General features: G+C 33.0%; 1 protein-coding gene across 3 annotated transcripts in view; it reads right to left on the reverse strand.

Moving 5' to 3' along the window:
• LOC110824051 (hyperosmolality-gated Ca2+ permeable channel 2.3-like) overlaps positions 1-20,322 on the reverse strand; it is a 38,165-nt gene that overhangs the window by 16,990 nt on the left and 853 nt on the right. For 2 of the 3 annotated variants that reach the window (XM_088217174.1, XM_088217170.1), the window contains exons 2-8: positions 19,736-20,113; positions 12,106-12,258; positions 9,983-10,046; positions 9,138-9,347; positions 7,994-8,179; positions 3,471-3,769; positions 2,017-2,293 (exon numbers count right to left, since the gene is read on the reverse strand). In XM_088217174.1, the coding sequence (XP_088073300.1) occupies positions 2,017-2,293; positions 3,471-3,769; positions 7,994-8,179; positions 9,138-9,347; positions 9,983-10,046; positions 12,106-12,258; positions 19,736-20,016 (1,470 nt within the window). In that variant the 5' untranslated portion in view covers positions 20,017-20,113. Of the gene's footprint in view, positions 1-2,016; positions 2,294-3,470; positions 3,770-7,993; positions 8,180-9,137; positions 9,348-9,982; positions 10,170-12,105; positions 12,259-19,735; positions 20,114-20,322 lie in introns of those variants that run through there. The other variant, XM_088217176.1, reaches the window with a different exon arrangement.

The raw sequence follows: 20,322 nt of genomic DNA on the forward strand, positions 1-20,322 counted from the left end.
CATACCCCAATTGAAAAAACTTCTTTCTCAAGAGTTTGAAATAAAGGATTTAAAAAAATTGCAGTATTTCTTGAGAATTGAAGTTACCAAATCTAATAAAACTATTTTTATTTCTCAAATAAAGAATATCCTAAACTTACTGGAGAAAACTAGTATGATGAGTTACAACCCGACATAATCTCCCATTGAAAACAATCACAAACTACAAGTGGGTAGTGGTATATCAGTTGACTTGGGAAGATATTAGAGATTGGTTGGAAGACTCATCTATCTCTCAAATATCAGATCCGATATAGTATATAGCTTGATGAGTCAGTACATGTATGTTCATTGCAAAACTCATTTACATGCTGTCTTTTGCATATTGCGATAATTAAAATTTGCACTAGAAAAATGTCTGTTTTTCTCTAGAAATGACCACCTTAAGATAAAATCATTTACACCTGCTGATTGGGCTGGATTTCCGAATGATAGAAGGTCAACTACTTGTTACTGCACACTTGTAGGAAGTAACTTGGTAATGAAAAAGTGAGAAGCGTAGTGTAGTTGTCTACTCCAGTGCTGAAATAGAATATAGAGTAATGGTTCAAAGGGTATGTGAATTATTATGCTTGCAAAATCTAATGAAAGAATTAAAACTGTTTAAAAAATAAAGCCTATCATTGTTTTGTGAAAATAAAGCAGTCATTAGCCTTTCTCATAATTCAGTTCAACATGACCACATAAAACATATTGAGACAGATCATCATTTCATAAAAGAAAAAATAGCTGATGGCTTCTTATACTTATATCATGTTCGTTCTAACGATTAGGTGACAGATATCTTCATTAAAAGATTTTACAATAATTCTTTTCATAACTTGATCTACAAGCGGGGTATGTGTGATATTTTTGTACCAACTTGAGGGGGAGTGTTGATTAAAATATTTTATTACTTAATTAGTTGAGATATTTTTTTTTGTATAATTCTTCTTGTAATTTTTCTTATAATAATGTAATCAATTAGAATCACTATTATAAGAGTAATTTTTTTATTTGTATATAGAAATTCTGTATATATTCCCTGTCTATAACCATATAAAATATATGAGAAAATAAAGTAAATAATTTTTCTAAAATTCTACACCTAAGAAAATCAAAACCTGGCTCTTTAGATCTTCAAAACTGAGTCTCAACAGTTTTTTTATTCTTTGAATCTTGTTTAACATCCACTCAGATTCAGAAATCAGAGGCAGCTAAATAGCTCCCCCACCAATTGCCAAATCCAGTTAACATAGCACCATCTCTTCTTAACACCAAGATGGTTCTCCTTGGGGAAACTAAGCCCCGTGATCACATCTCCAGCTGGGGGATCATCTAGTATACATTATTTTGTCATATTACTACATATGATATTTTCAGTAGCCTTACTACTTATGTAGTTATGATTTCTGTTTAGTTGTTGTCCTCTTTAATATCCTAGAGAAAATGGCATATCTAGAAATCCAATAAATAGTTGGGTGCTAAAATCTATTGTTAAGAAGACAGCTTATGGATAAAAATATACAGATATCATCTGATTAATTGAGTGGCTTGACAATTGGTGGCTAAGGTTATGACAACTCATTGTGGTTCCATTTTCAATCCCTAAGATTGTTGATCGCAATCCAGACATTGTGGAAAGCATCTTTTTTTCTCTTTTTTCTATTGTTACTAAATTCTCCCCAGTGTGCTACATCATAAATTTGGTGCATAACCTGAAACAGAAACTTTTTGCATGAACGGGACTAACTCAAGGCAAATCCACATATCTACAATGGGAAGCTGAAATTATTTCCTGTTCACCACATAGTGGAGCGTCAATTTGGGTCTGGAAATCATGACTACAGGAATTAATGATAAAGAACCATTAAAAAAAAAAGGCAATATACAGAAGAATTAGGCTGCAAAAAAATCTAGAAATGCTTAAGACAAGTATTTTTCTATTAAAAAACGTTAAAATACTCCACTGAAAATAGTTGTGAAGACGTATCTCACCTGAGCTGGAACAGCCTCTGCTAGTGCCTTGGGAATGTTCTTAGGCTCAAGGAAGATATTGACTAGATACAGAGCTGATCCAGATAATACATTTGCAAAAAAAATGTTCCATATAGTAAAGAACAACAGCTTGGTACATGCACTTTTTTCTATCTGACTGTTGGAAATATACCCTTCAATGGAGGAAAACAGTACCATAATAGGCGGCACAACAGACAGGAACAATTGGAGAATGAGACTAGGAAGATATCCTGTAATCACTTGACTGATGAAGGTACTGCAGCGCAAAAGTTACACATTAGTGCCTATTCAAAAATAAGATGATGTGCTAACAAAAGCAAAAGGTGGAGGGGAAGAGCACAAATAAAGGCAATATCATACAAATACTAAAGTCTTTTATAGTTTTCAAGTCTGCGCATGATTAGCAGGAAATGAGACAGAAATCAGACATCAATAATGATGTCAAATTTAAGGGAAAAAAATAAAGAGAATAAAAACTCTCGTGAGTCATTCTCTAAAATTTAAAATTAAAAAAAAGAACTGGAAAATGATACAGCCATTCTATATTCTAAGAGAAAAGAAAGATCATATACATAGAGAAAAGCATCAAGGTGGTACATATAAGTACTTCAAACCACCTGTATTTAACTGAGATAAATAAGCCGTTTGGATAGAGATAATTTTGTAAATAAATATCTGAGATATTAAGAGAGAAATATTTCAAAACAACATAGAAAGATTAGAGTTACCCTCTTGTTTTCTTTTAGAACTTAATAAGCACTGCACTATTCTTTTTAGAAGGAATAAGCACCCTACTTATTGTATTACCAAATAGGGCACTTTTCTTTTTAGAAGGAATAAGCGCCCTACTTATTGTATTACCAAATAGGTAAACATAAAGAAGGTACTTAAAGTTGGATGAGTATTTAACGATCAACTCAAATGCCTTAAAATTACCTATTTCTACAGAATAGAAAAAATGGCGAGATAACATGATGAAAAAATGGAAAAGGAGCCATAACTTGAATTTATCTAATTAAGTTCGAATTCTTATATAATTAATTTGAGTTTGATTCAAATGTTAATTCTATTCAATAAGAATATTAATACAATACAAATAGAATAAAATTGGGATGCAGATAGTATTCTAATTTTAAGTTAATTTCATATTTAATTAAGTACTTCTATGACTCCTTTTACAAGTAGGAATACAAACCTATCATTAAATAATAGAGTATATAAATTTATAGCAAAATTTCTACAAATGACACAATTAAGGTCTAAGAGTAGCATAGGAATAATATACTTGAACCAAACCTAGCTTTATGGTTGCATTGGAATGCATAAAAAGCTAACAAGCAAATTTTACATACATCTATAAACAATTGTTGAAAATAATCCATTGCATGCTTCAATTCAGCTATGATTCAATAAAGTAATGAAGAAGAACGTACAGACTCAATATGTCTTTCAGAAAAGGGAACCAAGTCTCCAAGCGATTCAGATTAGCAAGACCTTGCACTACTACTACTGGAATAAGGAATAGAATTGTAAGAGCTATATATGCAACGACAACCACCAGCTTCGATATCCATCTTCTTATGAATGATGTAGAAAAGAAAGTCCAGTGAATATCTCGAGGCTCAGGTGCTCTCTCAGTGATCCACTCTGTTGGATTGACCCCTTGTTGGATGTGCAAGGCTATTGCAGCTCCATACCTAGAATTGAATGACACAAAAGCAGCTGGAACTTCCTAAAATATTTGACAATCAGAAGTGTATGTCCATCAGGGAAAATTTTGTTTCAAACAGAAAATAAAAATATAATATTGAAAGGATAACATTTCCAATCTTTTTTTTTAGGAACAAAAGAGAATATATACGATATCGTCATGGGTCCTAAAAAATCTTTCTAGACCAGCCTTCAGCAATCAGCATGAAATAAAAAAAAAAAGGTCCATTCATCTATTAATTTTCACTTATGTGTTCATCCATTAATTTTCACTCACGTGTCAAACACATTTACTCTCCAACTTATGTGTGTTATGCAATTGGTTGCTGCAAGTACTGTTTAACCCTCCAACAAATGAAAATGGGACTCATGGTGCATTTTTGTTTCTTTATTGTCGGCCCTTTCCACTCAAATTCGTCAAGGTTCTAATGCATCATGTAAAGCCTCTAGGCACAAGCATTATTGGCCCAACTTTTTAGGTGTAAATCACTGGTTTTTGAAGGTTCAAACTCAAGTTATTGGAATTTTATAACTTGAGCTTTTACATAAAGTTCAACAATCACATGATTTTCAGTGTAGAATAGAGATATTTGTTAAAAATGAAGTCAATCATAGTGTCAAAAAGAAAGTAAATCAGAGTGTTAAAGATAAAGCAAATCAAGATATTAAAAATGAAGCAAATCAAATTAAAGAGTAAAATTACATCCTTTGTAATTAATTGTTTATTTCCTCTTCCATACTAGAAAACCTGTATATATAGAACTGTAAGATTCAATAGAACACATCAATTAAAAAATCATTCTTAACATAATAGCAGAGTTTTAAGTTAAGAAATCCCTAAATTTTTTTACAAACTCTATTCGGCCTTCATTGCTGAAAAAAAAAACCTTAAAAAATGGCAGCCTTCATAGCTGGCCACCACCACTAGGCAGCCTTCATAGTCAGCCCTAGAAGCAGTTGTTGCTCCTTGCAGCTGCCACCCAGCCTAGGTGCACCTCCTGGTTAGGCCAGAACCAGCTGCTGCTCCCTATAACCGCTAGCCACCAGCCACAAGTTGTGACTCCCGCCGTGCTTCTCTCTGTCCAGCTGTGCCTCCAGCACTTGTCCACAAGCACAAACCGCCTCGCACAGCTCTCTCTGTCACCTTCATTGTGACCAGACGCGAATGACTTCCCAGTTTGCCCACAGCTGCCGCACAGTCTTCTTGATTGCCTTCATCACAAGATTATTAGACTTGCGACTGTGAACTACTAGTGACCAGACACCATCTCCCTTTGTGGCCAGACACCAGCAGTCGCTTCTCCCTTCATCCCCACAGTTACAAGTCACCACAATGGCCATATAAACGATCTTCAGTTCATCTCTGTCGCGATTCCGGTCCAGATCCAAGTCGAACCGAGTTAAGGTCTAATTCCCAAGCTTTAGGTTAAGAAATTTTTGGACTGAATTGATGAAGATGACAAGAACCAAGCTAAGTATGAGCACAATTTCTCCACTCCCCCAATCTGATGGACAGCCTGAAAGGAACCAGTACATAGAAAGTTACCTTAGATGTATGGCTTTTTGGAGTTCTAAGTTATGGAGTAAATGGATCAACCTCACAGAGTGGTGGTACAATAGCACTTACTACTCCAGCCAAGAAATGCCACTATTCACAACATCGTATGGGTTCCACTATCTCTCTTAATAGAGCCAAGAGTTTGGACAACCACCTCGGTTTGGAGGACTGGCTAAAAGAAAGGGAGCAAATGAACAGAATGTTGAGGGAGAACCTTCTTGAAGCTCAAAATAGAATGGAACTGTATGCTAATGCCAAGAGATCAGAAAAATCCTTTTCAATAGGTGAAATGTTCTTGCTCAAGCTGTAACCTTATAGGCAGTCTTCTGTAGCAATAGAAAGATGGCTAAAATTGGTGCCAAAACACTATGGACCTTTTGGGTCAGAAGAGAAGGTAACGTGCGTGGTCTACTGGTTGAGTTTGCCAGTTAACTCCAGAATCCACCCCATGTTCCATGTTTCAATGTTGAACAAATACCTGGGGATTCCAAAGTCCTCAGTGATTAACTCGCTAGGATGAACAATTATGACCAATTTTAGTGGAAACTGAATCAATCTAACAGAAGTGAGTTGTCCACCGCAAGGAAAGGAAAGGGGAGGAGGTCCTAGTCAAATGGCTAAATCTGGGAGACGAAGACACTACACAGGAAGACATGGTAATCTTAAAAAGTTAATTTCCTCATTTAAACGTTGAGGAAAAGGTTAATTTGAAGCAGAAGGAGTTGCTAGGACTTGGCGAGAAGATGAATTTAAATTAGAGTCTGTTAAGCTGCTTGCATTTCCTTTCAGTTCTTTTACCATTCTGCATCTTTTACAGCTTTTTTGCATTACTTAGCCGTAGAACTGCTGGCGTACAAGTTGTTATATATGCTGCCAGCTATTGTACCATTTGCTTTTACATTCTGTAACCAATGCCAGAATGAATATGAGAAAATCCTAGAAGAATTTCCTATCCGTCTACCTTTATTCCACCTCATTCCCTTTGTTCTCTCTATTCTCTCTCTCTTACCCCTCTTTTATCTCTTATGTTCCTAACAAGATATTCAAGAAGAATATAAAAATGAACCGAAAAATTTCAACCAAGGCTTCTTCTTACTTTGAAGAGTCAAACCTTTAAGTTTTTCTTGAACCACATCCACCAACAATAGAAGAAATATGAGCTCTTGGTAAATTGTTCTTTTTGATCATGTTGACAACTTCCTATTCAGTAACTTTGTTTTGCCTCATTTTCCTCTAGAATCTACAATTTAGATTATTAAATTCTTATTTTCTTATCGAGATACAAGTGTTCAAAGTTGCAAGCTTTTGAAGTGCTTATTCTGACCTCGCCATTGTTGATGCTTAATGATTTCAAAATTCCATTTCAAGTTTTCATCAAATAAAGTAGAATGATAAAGAACAAGAGAAGCTTAAATCAGAATAATGTTAGTATTAAAAGGGATGTACACAACTATATCATTATTTAGCATCTTTTATTTATTTAACTTATTTAGGTAGATTTTTAGATATTAAAACTTAGTCTATTGAAAAAGATTTTCTAAGCTATAGTAGCTTTTGATGTCCTCTTTAATTATGTTAATACTTTCCTTACTAGACATAATTAATGCCTAAATAAATACTAGTAGCTATCAACAACAAAAAATAGACGATGATAAATTAAGAATTCTTGTGCTAGGGTTTTATCAACTATTATCTCCGTATTTATTCTTCTTGTTATTGTTTTGCTTATCCTATAATGTTCAGTCTTATCCCCCATATATTTCTTCCTCTTGATCTCCAATTCCTCTAATCTATCTCTATTCTTTGGTTCACATAAAGTTTCTCTATCTCTTAACTATCCCTAATACAAGTTAGTCAGGAGCTACTTTTCTTATATCAAAGTGTCTTTCACCTGGAATTAGGTATCACATATCCGGCTGCCAAGTGCAAGCATGCAGTTATGAGCTTGGAATGGTAAAATCTTGTAGACATACTGAAGATCAGATTAGAAGTTGTTCTCCAGGATATCTTGCATTGTTTAGAGATCGATCCAAGCACAACTGCAAGATAAATGCCTCCACCTTGTGCAGATCCAAATTGAGGTTAAACCTCAGTATCAACTACACACCTTATGGAAAATATTTTGGGCTAAGATGGGACTTGGGTTGCGTTTGTAGAGTCACATTCTACTTTAAATGCTAGAGTGAATAGCACAATAACAATCGCATGATATAATAAATAAAAAGTTTTTAGGCATAAAATTAAGATAATAAAAAAGTCAAGACATCTAAATATTACACTGTGCTATAACTTCTTTCAAATTGCAACCATAAATTAAAAATGATATACCTATTTCGTATACATACCCACATCTAAACCAAGTCAAAATTTTTAAATCTACATTATCACAACCCTAGAAGCCATCCTTGACCTGCCAACAGTTTGGGTTGGCTGACCCAGGTTGCAACCCCAACTTAGACCGCATCTAAATCAACATCCCAAATCTCACTTTGGTGAGTCTACCATTAAGTAATGATATTCATAAACATAAGTGGCTGATTGGTGTTCAAATTTCTTGGACTCTCTTCATCTATCTTTACATCTACATTGAGTAGCGAAGGACATGCCTATATTAAAATGTTGAAAAATCTTTCACAAGATATAATTTTTCAAAGTAGAATGCTTATAGTTGACAGATATTAGATTCACCTCTCCTGCCAATAAAGACCGCTGCATCCGCATGTTGTCTTCTAAATTTTCCAGCTTTTTTTCATAAACTTCTACAAGGTTCACTCTTCTCCCAAAAAGTCCAAAGAAGCCTTCATGTTTACTTTGCTGAGAAAAATTAATTGACTTTAAGCGAGCAAGCTTTTCGTACAGCTTTTCTGCTTCATTCTGACAAGGAAACATATACATCAAACACTTGATAACAAAACGAAATTAAATTCTTTAAACTTACTGTTTTAAAACTAAAATCACGTTTTTGATGCCACAACTGTGATAATTTTTTTTTCTAATTCTATGGGGACTAGTCAGATCCATAAACGTAAAAACTTTTAAAAATTTGACGACAAAAACCACTGTAGTTTTAACTTTTGAGAAGTTCAGACTTCGCGGTATTGAATGCTTAAGAAACAAACTTAGTCAAATAGGATGACGTTAAAGCTTAGTTAAGAAAAAAGGATTGCTTACTAAATAAAACTTGAACAAAAATTCCAGGAGGACATCTGTGATATTTAAGGAGTACAATAGTATGATATGACAGGTTATGTGAAATACTAGAGATGGTTGACAGTATGATCCAAAACTTAAAGCTTTGGAGATAACTTGTAACTCAACTTACTTGTTGTATATGGTATCAAAGCTTGTTTAAATCTTTTATAGTATTCAGCCTTCAAGCACACAATAGCTTATATCCAATCTCCAAATAAGTTTGATCTTTTGCTTCACTATTGCTTCACTATTAATCTTTCTGAAGTCTTGGTAAGCTATGACATGCACTCAATGTTAGACCTTTAACCCGATTTCCTCAAGGAGAACCAGTGTTAAATTCATTCATAAAAGTTAGTGCATATGATATCCATGCTCTAACTTAAGGAGAGTGTCAGAGTATACAATAGTATTTTGCATGGAGCTTTTTACTTTTCATTTAGTCCTTTACCATATAAATCCTATTCAGTTAGTTTTCCTTCTTTTGTAACAATGATCCTATAAATATTATAGTTGTAAAATAACTCAAGTCAAATTATCAGTTATTTCAAATGCTTAAACCAATAAGAAATGACATATTTTTATTAGTTAGAATATTACAAGCTGTTACAGAAAAAGCTGAGACTTCCCACTGAATGCTTACAATGAGATCTTGAAGTCTGCTACTCCGACGAACTACTGTGTGCGAAAGATAAGTAGAAGAATGAAATTCAGTGAAAAAGTTTTCCACCGTTTCGCTGAAGCTGCTCCCAGGTATGTAAGGGATTCCACGGACTAATACTGTAAATTGCTGTGGCTGAGAGTTTGATGAATAGAAGCAAGTGATTCTTTTTGATGAAATATAATTATATTCCTGTAAAAGCAGATTTTGAAAAATTCAGTAGGCATCAATTTTTATGTCATTTAAATTTTGTGCAAATTACAGATTAATAACATCTAATTTGGTGTTTTTAAGATTCAATATATGTGAGTTATTTTAAGCAGTTTCAATACTTATGGTTTGACCATTAGCTAGACAATATAATACTGTTAATTTGGACATGTGAATGGTATCTAAAATTTTCCCAAAGGAATGGCTCAGATTACACTTCCTACAATTTCTAAAATTTAAGAAGATTTAGAAAATTATAGCTAATATAAAGCTAGAAATACTAAAAATACTAAAAAATTTAAAAGAATTCATACTGGAGAAGTTATGGGGAAGTTCTTGTTACTAAAACTAATACAACTTCTAGATTTTTTTTTCTAATTTTGAAAAGTCTAATATAAACCATCCACATGTCAAATTTTTTAAATCCACACCGTGTATGTGTTCAAACTAACAGTTTTATGTTACTTTGCTAATGGTCAAACTATAAATACTAAAACTGCTACAAGCAAATTGCACAAATTGAGTCTGAAAATTCTCAAATTACAAGATATCCAACTGTACTTAATCCTTAAATTTTTATGATATAAGTAGGCTAAGTTAGAAAAAATATTACTTACATTATAAAGTAGATAGCAAACAACCCCAGTGAAAACATATGCAGCACAAAAGTGAATCCATAACCTTGAGAAGGGCCAAGAATCAGTACTCAGTAATTTAACATAACACATGCTCAGAAGTTTTGCATCAACTTGGAGAGCCTAGTAATAACTCGTTTAGAATGAATAAGCAGAAGTATGTTTGAAACTGCAGAAATAAGTTTCAATATTGGACAAATAGAAGAAAAAAATGCATTAGAAAGTTTAAAGATACAACGATTGAACAAATAAAAGCATTTTAACGAAAGAAATGATTAAATTAATATAGAGGTGTTCCTTAAAAACAAAAGGCGAGACCTTAGAAATAAAGGTTCATCCCAATTTTTTGACATTTTATAAGCCCTCAGGAATACTAGATCAAGGTGGTTTCCAAGAGGAGAGGCATATATAGATATAATACCTTGGATCTAAGATCCACTAGCCCAACAACTTTTTGGCCCCATGCCACTAACCCTCTAAAGATCAAGTCAGATTATTAGTAGTATGTAACTTGAGCATTTATATGGAAACAACAATTATATGTCTTTTCGATGTAGGGAGTATCAATTAGGACCTTATAATCTCTATAATCGAAATTCTTAATGTTTTCATTAAGGCCACATATTATATGTACAAATCACAATCCAAAGTTGCACTAGATACAAAACCGTACAAGTCCAAAGTTACCTAGTTAGCTTGTGCTCTGATACCGTTTATAACATTCGAGCCAAAGAAACCACTGAGTTGACAACTTGTTAAATGCAAATCACTAACTCTTGAAAGATCAAACTTAATTATATTTACTATGTGACTTGAGCACTTATATGGAGGGTGACAGGCACATATATTTTTCAGTGAGATTGGGTTATCACAAGAGAACTTTCTACTAAATGAAATTATGTAATTATGGACTATTTTAGTCACTTTTACAATCTTAATTAATTATTATAGTGATCTGGAATAGGTAGAAAACATAAAAATTATAAATCTCTAAGGAATTCAAGATGGTATGGAAGTGTTGCACATATAAATTATGATGTAGATAACTTGTTGAATGCAAATCAGTAACTCTCGAAAGATCAAATTTAAGTTATATTTACTATGTAACTTGAGCACTTATATGAAGGGTGACAATCACATATATTTTTCAGTATGAGATTGGGTTATCACAAGAGAACTTTCTACTACGTGGCATTATGCAGTTATGGGCTATTCTAGTCACTTTTACAATCTTAATTAATTATTATAGTGATCTGGAATAGATAGAAATATAAAAATTATAAATCTTCAAAGAGTTCAAGATGGCATGGAGGTGTTGCATATATAAATTATGATGTAGACAACTTGTTGAATGCAAATCACTAGCTCTCGAAAGATCAAGTTTAAGTTATATTTACTATGTAACTTGAGCACTTATATGAAGGGTGACAATCACATATATTTTTTAGTATGAGATTGGGTTATCACAAGAGAACTTTCTACTAAGTGGCATTATGCAGTTATGGGCTATTCTAGTCACCTCCTAATCAATTACAATCTTAATTAATTATTATACTGATTTGGAATAGGTAGAAAAGGTAAAAATTATAAATTCCAAGGAGTTCAAGGTGGCATAGAGGTGTTGCAGATATAAATTATGAATGTGGTTTTATTTTTCAATATTACTGTAGTAATAAGTGAAAGAATGAGAAACAAAGTGAATGGAAATAAAATCAAATAGAACCTTAATGACTTTGCATAATGTAGTACAAGTTTTAAATACTCGTAGATTTTAGGAAAGTTAAAGTAATATTTGACTCAAGAAACCCATAATACATAAGAGAGAGATAGAGAGAGGGAACATAAGAGAGAATAATTGAGAGAGTAACTGGGAGGGAAAATTTCTCTTAATTTTTTTTTTTTGAAATAAAAGTATTTGATTTGTATAAAATTCCTCTCAATTTTATGAGTGGTTTTTAAGCAATAATTATCCTATCAATTTACAAATTTTTGAAAGGAGAAGATGAGTAAAAGTCAAACCATATTTTTAATTGCAGCTACTTCAGCACATTCAGATATTAGCTATACCGATATTCGCATTTATTCAACTGGTAGTAAGTAATTACCTGTTTGAGCCATTGTTGACATTTGAAATACTAAATGAGTCCAACGACTTATTTGGCAAATCAGCAAAATCAACATTCAACTGGTTTCCCAAATAATTCACTGGAAGTAGAACAAGGACTCCAATTATACTAGCAAAACTAAACACCCGCAAGCTGAAAATAACAGATAAATAAAATGAGATCAAGAATTAACAAGAAGATCAAGAAAGAAAAAATCCATCAAAAGTCAAAATAACTTCACATGTGAATTTCGTTTTTGATTATTAAAGTTGAATACCAAGCAGAAAAAGAAAAAGCAGCATAAATGGCTAAAGATCAAAACCATAGTTGAAAATGTGAGAGCGTAAATGGTATTCACTATAGATGAAGTATATAATTTATGAGCAAAACCAAGAAGATAATATAATAAATATTTATGCAAAGGTAGAGAGGATGAAGCATGCACTTTCAATAAGGTCCATCTCAAATGAATTGTAATTTCATGATTGTAACTTAGAAAATGTGAAATGTTAGGCAGTAATGTTCTAAGTCAAGTGAGAATGTAAACTTTGAAATAATAGACAACAACATTTGGATATCTCCTGTTTATTTTGAGCTCTTATTATTATCTACTTTATTTGATGAATTACTCACTATGTTTGGGTGTTTCCATTAAAAAGAAAATTTTAGGTTTAGACAACGTTCATTAACTTCCATCAGTTCACTTTAACTCAACTTGGAACCAAAATTAAGAATTTTTAGTGGGACAGTGGCAGATGATTTTCAAACAATCAGAATACTCTATTGCTTCAAAATAAGGTCTACATATGAAATTTTTCTAGCCTTACACTCTCCAATAAAACAGCAAGGCTAAAAGGATGCATCTTTTAAAATATCTATGGTCCAGATAATGCTTATTCAACCTTCTCCTCCTCCTTTTTTGGGTTGAAGCTCTACACATAGCAACCCACACCCTCAACAAACTACCTTATCCTCCAATTTTGTGTGCAATCCCTTTTAAAGTATCAAAAATTTCTATAAACAAATTTTTTTTAACATTTTGCAGCTGCTGATATTCTAATTTCTCAGTTACAGAGTCTTACAAACTCATCTATCAAAGGAATTAACTGACAACTAATTAGCCAGCAGATTTTATGCAATTAATCAGTAAATTTCAGACAGTTATGGCAGTAAATTAAGCAATTAATTAGCCAGCAGATTTTATGTATAATTTTATAACTTGTATAACTTTAATAACTTTAATTATGACAGATTTGTTTAGTTAATTTAGAGAATGAAAATTAGCTTGTATATTTGTATATATAATGAGAATTCTCTTCCATGGAGGATAGACAAAAAAATTTCTTCTCAAAATCTCTTAAATCGTCATGGCATCAGAGTATAGATTCTAAATTCTTAAAAAAAATTTCTTATTTCAAGTCTCAATCTTATTCTTATTCTTAGTATAGTCCTTTATTCTTATTTGTTCTTGATCAAGTTCTCTCGACATCATGTCCACAGATAAGTATGAGTCCATCTTGATTCGTTTTAATAACAAAAACTATTCATTCTGGGCATTTCACTTCAAAATTTTTGTCAAAGGAAAATATTTATGGGGCCATATTGATGGCAGCAAACCTGCCCCATACAACGATAAAGAAAAGGATGAGCATGCCAAGTGGGAGGTCAAGGATGCTCAAATCATGGTATGAATTCTAAGATTTGTTGACTCGAATATCATCTTAAACCTCTAACCCTTCAAAACTGCAGCTGAGATGAGGACTTATTTAAAGAAACTCTATAGCCAGTACAACATTGTTCGAAGATTTGAGCTTGAACATGAATTAGCTACTTTTCAACATGGCAATCTTTCTATCTTTGATTTTTATTCTATTTTTATAAATCTTTATACTGAATATACTGATATAGTATATATTATCTTATCTCTTGAATGTCTTATCTCTATTCAATTTGTTCATGAAACTACTAAAAGGAATCAACTTCTTATGAAATTTAGATATGAATTTAAAGGTACCAGATATAATCTTATGAACCAGGAACTTGTCCCTTCATTGGATGTATGCTTCAATGATTTGTTTTGTGAGTAACAACGAATTCTCACTCAAACCACTATGAAACAATAAAGATCTACCTATGTTGTTGTGGTTTATGCAGCACAAGGTAAGTCAAAAGGTAGACACTTAAGCACAATTCAGTGTTTTTGTTGCAAGGGGTTTGGGCATTATGCTTCAAACTATTGAAAAAAATTCTACAACTACTGTAAAAAGGACGACCACATCATTAAGGAATATCTTATCCAATCTCTTAACAAATCTGAAACAGTATATACAGCGTCTGTTGGTTCTTCTAGTACTGGTAATTCTGTGAACATAGTACTTAGTGCTCCTACTACTCCTATTCTACTTGTAACTACTGAAATAATTCAACAAATGATCATCTCTGAATTCTCTATCCTAAAACTCCCAAGTAAATCTTTCTCAACATCATCTCCTTGGTACTTTGATTCTGCAGTTCTAATTATATGACCAACAATCCAAATTTTCTTACTAATATAAAGAAATACTTTGAAAACCTCAAGATTTATACAACTGATGGAAAGTTTTTATCTATCACAGTCACTAGAAACATTTCTTCTTCTCTAACAAATGTTTTTGTCTCTCCTAATCTTACCAGTAATCTTATTTATATCAGTCAATTGGTTGATAATAACTATAAAGTGGAATTTCCTAAATCTAGTTGTATTGTGCAGTATTAACAATCGGGAAAGACGATTGCAAGGGGGTCTAAAGTAGGGCATCTTTTTCCCCTCCCATTTTCTTTATCTCCATGTTTCTCCCTGCCCAATATCACTTGTAATTCTACTCATTTTGATTATCAAAACTCGAATGTACTACATGTTTTACTAAATTCTAGTTTGCTTAGGAACAAAAACTCAACATTTCTTAGTGTTGTTCAATTTGATTGCAATTCTTGTAAGTTTGGCAAAAGTAAAACTTTATTATTTCCCACTCACACACCAAATGTAGTTCAGTCTTTTGATTTGATACATAATGATGTGTGGAGTATGACACCAGTTACTTCTCATGCTAGTTACAAATACTTTATCACTTTTATTTATGACTATAGTCTTTTCACATAAATCTATTTTGTTTATTGTGGAGACGAACTATTTTCTGTTTTCAAGTTTTTTCATGTACATATTCAAACCTAATTTTCTACTAAAATCAAAATCTTTCGCTCTGCCAATAGGGGTGAGTACATGTCTCATTCTTTTCAGGAGTTCCTACAAACTAATGAAATAATTTCTCAACAATCTTGTCTTTCAACCCTACAACAAAATAGGGTGGCAGAGAGAAAGAATCGTCATCTTTTTTATATTATTCGCACCTTTCTACTAGGGTCTTTTGTACCCTCTCGGTTTTGGTGTGAAACTCTCTCCACTATTATGCACCTCATCAACAAATTGCCATCTCCCTCATTGAACCATGCCTCTCCAAATTATTTGGTCGCAATCCAAATTATTCTAACCTTTGTACTTTTGGTTGTGTGTGCTTTGTACATCTTACTGCACATGAACGCACAAAACTTATAGCTCAATCAGTTCAATGTACATTTTTAGGATATTCAATACACCAGAAAGGTTTTCTTTATTATGATCCTAATTTGTATCATATTCGGATATCTAAAAATGTGATATTTTTTTAAAATCAGCATTTTTTTGCTACTCACCATGATCATATTCTCCTTCATTTTTTATTTTGTCATGGTTTACTAACTCTTCTGCAAATTTGGTACCTTTTAAACCTCTCTTGGTGTATTAGCGATGCATGTTCAAAACATCACATCAGGCTTCTACACCTAACGGGCCCCTTTCAACGAATTCCTTAACGGTTGATTCTGTTCCAACAACCGCACCTACTCTTCTTAGACGCAGTACTCGTGTTCATAGACCACTAAATAAGTATGGTTTTACCTTTCTCCTTAACAGCCACCTTGTCATCTATTCTTATTCCCTTCCCATATAAACAGGTAATGGAGAATGAGTATTGGTGGCAAGCTATTGAAGCAGAATTTCTAGCACTAGAAGAAAACCAAACTTGGGATGTTATTTCATGTCCCCCATCTGTGAAACTCCTCAGAAGTAAGTTTGTGTTTTCCATAAAATTTCGATTTGATGGATTCATAGACCGAGGCTTGATTGGTGGTTCTTGGCAACAAACAAGAGTATGGTTTAGACTATGATGAGACCTTTGTACCAGTAGCCAAGATGACAACCGTGCACACCATACTAACCCTTGCTGCATCTCAATCGTGGTCTTTACATCAGATGGATGTTAAGAACGCGTTCTTACATAATGATCTAAAGGAAGAAATTTACATAAAACTTCCGCATGGTATGCCTACTCTCTCATCTAATGCTGTTTGTAAATTAAAACGTTTTTTTATATGGTTTGAAGCAGGCACTGCGGGTATGGTTTGAAAAGTTCAGATCCACTCTTCTTGGTTTTTCATTTACTTAAAGTCCTCTTCACTTTTTCTTTAAATGACATGTAAAGATTAGTTGTACTTTTTTTTTATGTGGATGACATAGTTATTACTGCCTCTGATAAAGAGAGAATTTTTGAAAATTCAAAATTTGTTGCACTCTTCTTTTCAAATGAAAGACCTTGAGCAGCTCACCTACTTCTTGGGGTTAGAGGTGCATCATCAATCTCAATGTATTTTTTTGAATCAACAAAAGTATATTCAGCATCTGGTTAAATTAGATGATCTCACGAGCACTACATCTGTTGACACTCATGAAAATTAATGTTAAATATTGACGTGATGAAGAGAACTTTTCGAAGATCCTACTTTATATTAGCTAGTTGGTAGTCTCATCTATCTAACCATCACCCCACCAAACATTTCTTATGTTGTCCACATCAACAGTAAGTTCATGCAAGCTCCTCGACATCTTCACCTATCAGCAGTCCATCAAATCATCAAGTACATTCATGGCACTCCTAGTCGTAGGTTATTCTTTTCTACTAGTTCTTCTCTTCAACTACAAGTCTATAGTGATGCTGATTAGGCAGGGTGTCCAGACACTAGGAAATCTACTACTGGATAGTGTACGTTTCTTGGTGATGCCCTTATCTCTTGGAAATGTAAAAAACAAGACTCTGTATTCAAGTTTTCCACTGAGACAGAATACTAAGCCATGTCTGCTACATGTTTCGAAATCATTTGATTGTGTGGTCTCCTTACAGAGGTTCGTTTATCATAAATTCAACTTACTCCACTACACACTAACAGTACTAGTGCAATTCAAATTATCATCAACCCTGTCTACCACGAAAGGAAAAACACATAAAAAGTTGATCGTCATTCCATTCGGGAGGCATATGATCATCAAGTTATTACCCTGCCACATATCACACCACTCTAAATATTGCAGATCTCTTCACTAAATCTATGACACATTAACGCCATAACTTTCTTGTTAACAAATTGATACTTATAAATTTAACAGCATTAATTTGATGGGGGATGTCAAAGAAATTAACTAACAATTAATTAGCCAGCAAATTTTATGCAATTAATCAACAAATATTATGTACTTAATCAACAGATTTGTAACAATTATGGCAGCAGGTTATATACAATTAATCAGCATATATAGCAACAGATTCTATGCAATTAATCTACAGATTTTACACAATTATGATAGCAAATTATCTAATTAATTAGCCAGCAAATTATATATATAATTTTATGACTTGTATATCTTTAATAACTTTAATTAGGACAGTTTTGTTTAGCTAATTTAGATATTAAAAATTAACTTGTATATTTGTATATATAATGAAAATTCTCTTCCATGGAAGATAGGCAATTTATCCTGCTCAAAATCTCTTAAATTGTCATCATTAACATATGACCGTTCATATTTTTTGTAGATTATTGCAATAACTACAAATGATTTTGATGCTAAAATTTGAATAAAGAAGAAAAGAGAATTGCTATTTCAAGGTCTTATCCACATCACACCCTTATGGAATTTAAGAAATCAACCCAAACATTGCATACAAGATTGTTGATGTCAAAGATATAAGAATTTGCCCCATCATTCACAATGCCCAAAGCACAAGTACAAATAAGATCACGAGTATTCCTCATTAGTCCTTGCCCACACGAGTTAAAATGTGAATGGCAACAAAAGAAAATTCATGCTCCTCATTATATGAGCCCAAACTATATAGTATTCTTGCTTATCGTCGCAGGACCCTAAATTGCATTATATCTCAAGTTCCTTATTGCACATACATAAGCTGCACGATACTCTGACCTATGCATTTTTTTTATATAAAAAGTGTAAAGTATGTAGATGCTCTAATCTATACATATAGCTAATGAGCAACAAGACAAAAACTATACTTCTTGTGATACAAGAGTATCCCACATGATACTCTTGCTCCTTTAGCACGAGCCTAATTGCATGATATTTTCACTTCTGATTGCACAAGTCTAAACTGTACAATAATCTTTACTAACATGAGCTAAAACCATGAATTAGGCAAAAGAACAAGCAAAAAATAAACTATTTATTTATAGGTGAAAGAGGAGGTGGAAGTCGACTTTTTGCTATTAGTCTTGTTAATTTCTTTAGACTATCTAGGTAATATTAGTTAAATTATTTGATTTTTGTTGTTAATGATATAGAAACCTTTTTATAAGTTCTTTATTAGTTTGATGTTATCCTTATTTGGCTGTAACTAGTATCTTTACTTAGGCTACCAAACTAGTGAACAGATAAGACTGATATTTGAATTATTTTCTTGGGTTTCGGTCTTCTTTCTGTCGCTTCCCTCGTGTACTTTTCTATTCTTCCTTCATTTCCTCTATTCTGTAATATCTCCATACTCCCGTGCTTCCAGCATTTCTCATTTGATCTGTCCTGGTTTCTATCTTCTTCTTTTTATGTTTCTCCCCTATTCTTCTAGTTTTGCATTCATAAATTTCGCTGCTTATATTCTACATTGCATTGATTGCTTTCAAAAGAATATGTTTTTTTCTTCAAAGTAAAAACACATACTCAACAAAAAGACCTCTATATCATGATTGAACTACAGACTTTTAGTTTACAAGAATGACGCTCAACTATTGAGTCATAAAGGCCAAGGTGCTTTAAAGGAATATGTATTACATCATCAAGCACACAAGAAGTGTAAAAGTTTAAGTGCCAAGCATTTCAATTTCCCCTAAACAACTTAATTTCTTGACACGAGACACAGCAGATTCCCAATAATTTTTTCCTTTTAAGGAAAGAGATTCCCATTAAACTATTTCATCATAAATCCAGTTTAGCCTGTAACTATACTGATTTATCTTATTTTTTAGCATCCAACATTTTACAGTTTTTTCCCCCTAAATTATGCATCTTTGCAGTAACTAAGAAGCTGATAATTGGCTAAAATCTTATTGTTCAGAGTTTAGTCAATGTCAGTATTCTCTGATCTTAATATTCTGACTTTTGCATGCCAATTTTCTATTTCCTCCTCATCCTCATTGGGATGCAGCTGTCTTACCATCAAATAACAAATATAGCAGCATTAAACTGTTTGGAACACCAAAAGATCTGACTTACCTGAATAGAAAAATACGCAGGAAGACAACAGCATCCAAACCCAGGACTGACAAGAGTTCGTCTTCGGAGAGATTCCATTGCCTTCTCACCCAGCCAGGAGAAGGTAATAACCTCTCCAAGTTAAATTGCTCTTGCTGTTGAGATATTCCTTCATGAACCAAGCGCGGAGCGTAGACTGTGATATTACCTGGCTGTTTCCTCAATATAGAATATAAAGTGAAAAACAAAAAACAAAGGCCGAGATTGATTCCAACAGAAGTTAAAAGTGCCGAAAGAATCATTCCTTCCCAAGAAGTTGAAGATATATGGAAGTCCTTATACCCAACAGCTTTACTGCATTCCCTCAAAAGCTCAACAGCATCCAAAGGAACCAATCACCTAAGATTAAAAATTGCAGAAAGTATAAACTACTGAAGAACAGCATTGCATGATACACATACATATTCAAATATATATGTATATATACATATATATTTGAAGTCCTCACACTGCCTTAACTAAACAACCAGAACTAAAGAAAAAGAGAGCCTAGTTATTCCACTTGTGAACAAAACTTGTTATGTAATGATCTTCATGATTTCAGCTAA

Source organism: Carica papaya, chromosome 1 (genome assembly GCF_054855325.1).
Source record: "Carica papaya isolate Zhongbai chromosome 1, ASM5485532v1, whole genome shotgun sequence".
NCBI classification, from domain to species: Eukaryota; Viridiplantae; Streptophyta; class Magnoliopsida; order Brassicales; family Caricaceae; genus Carica; species Carica papaya.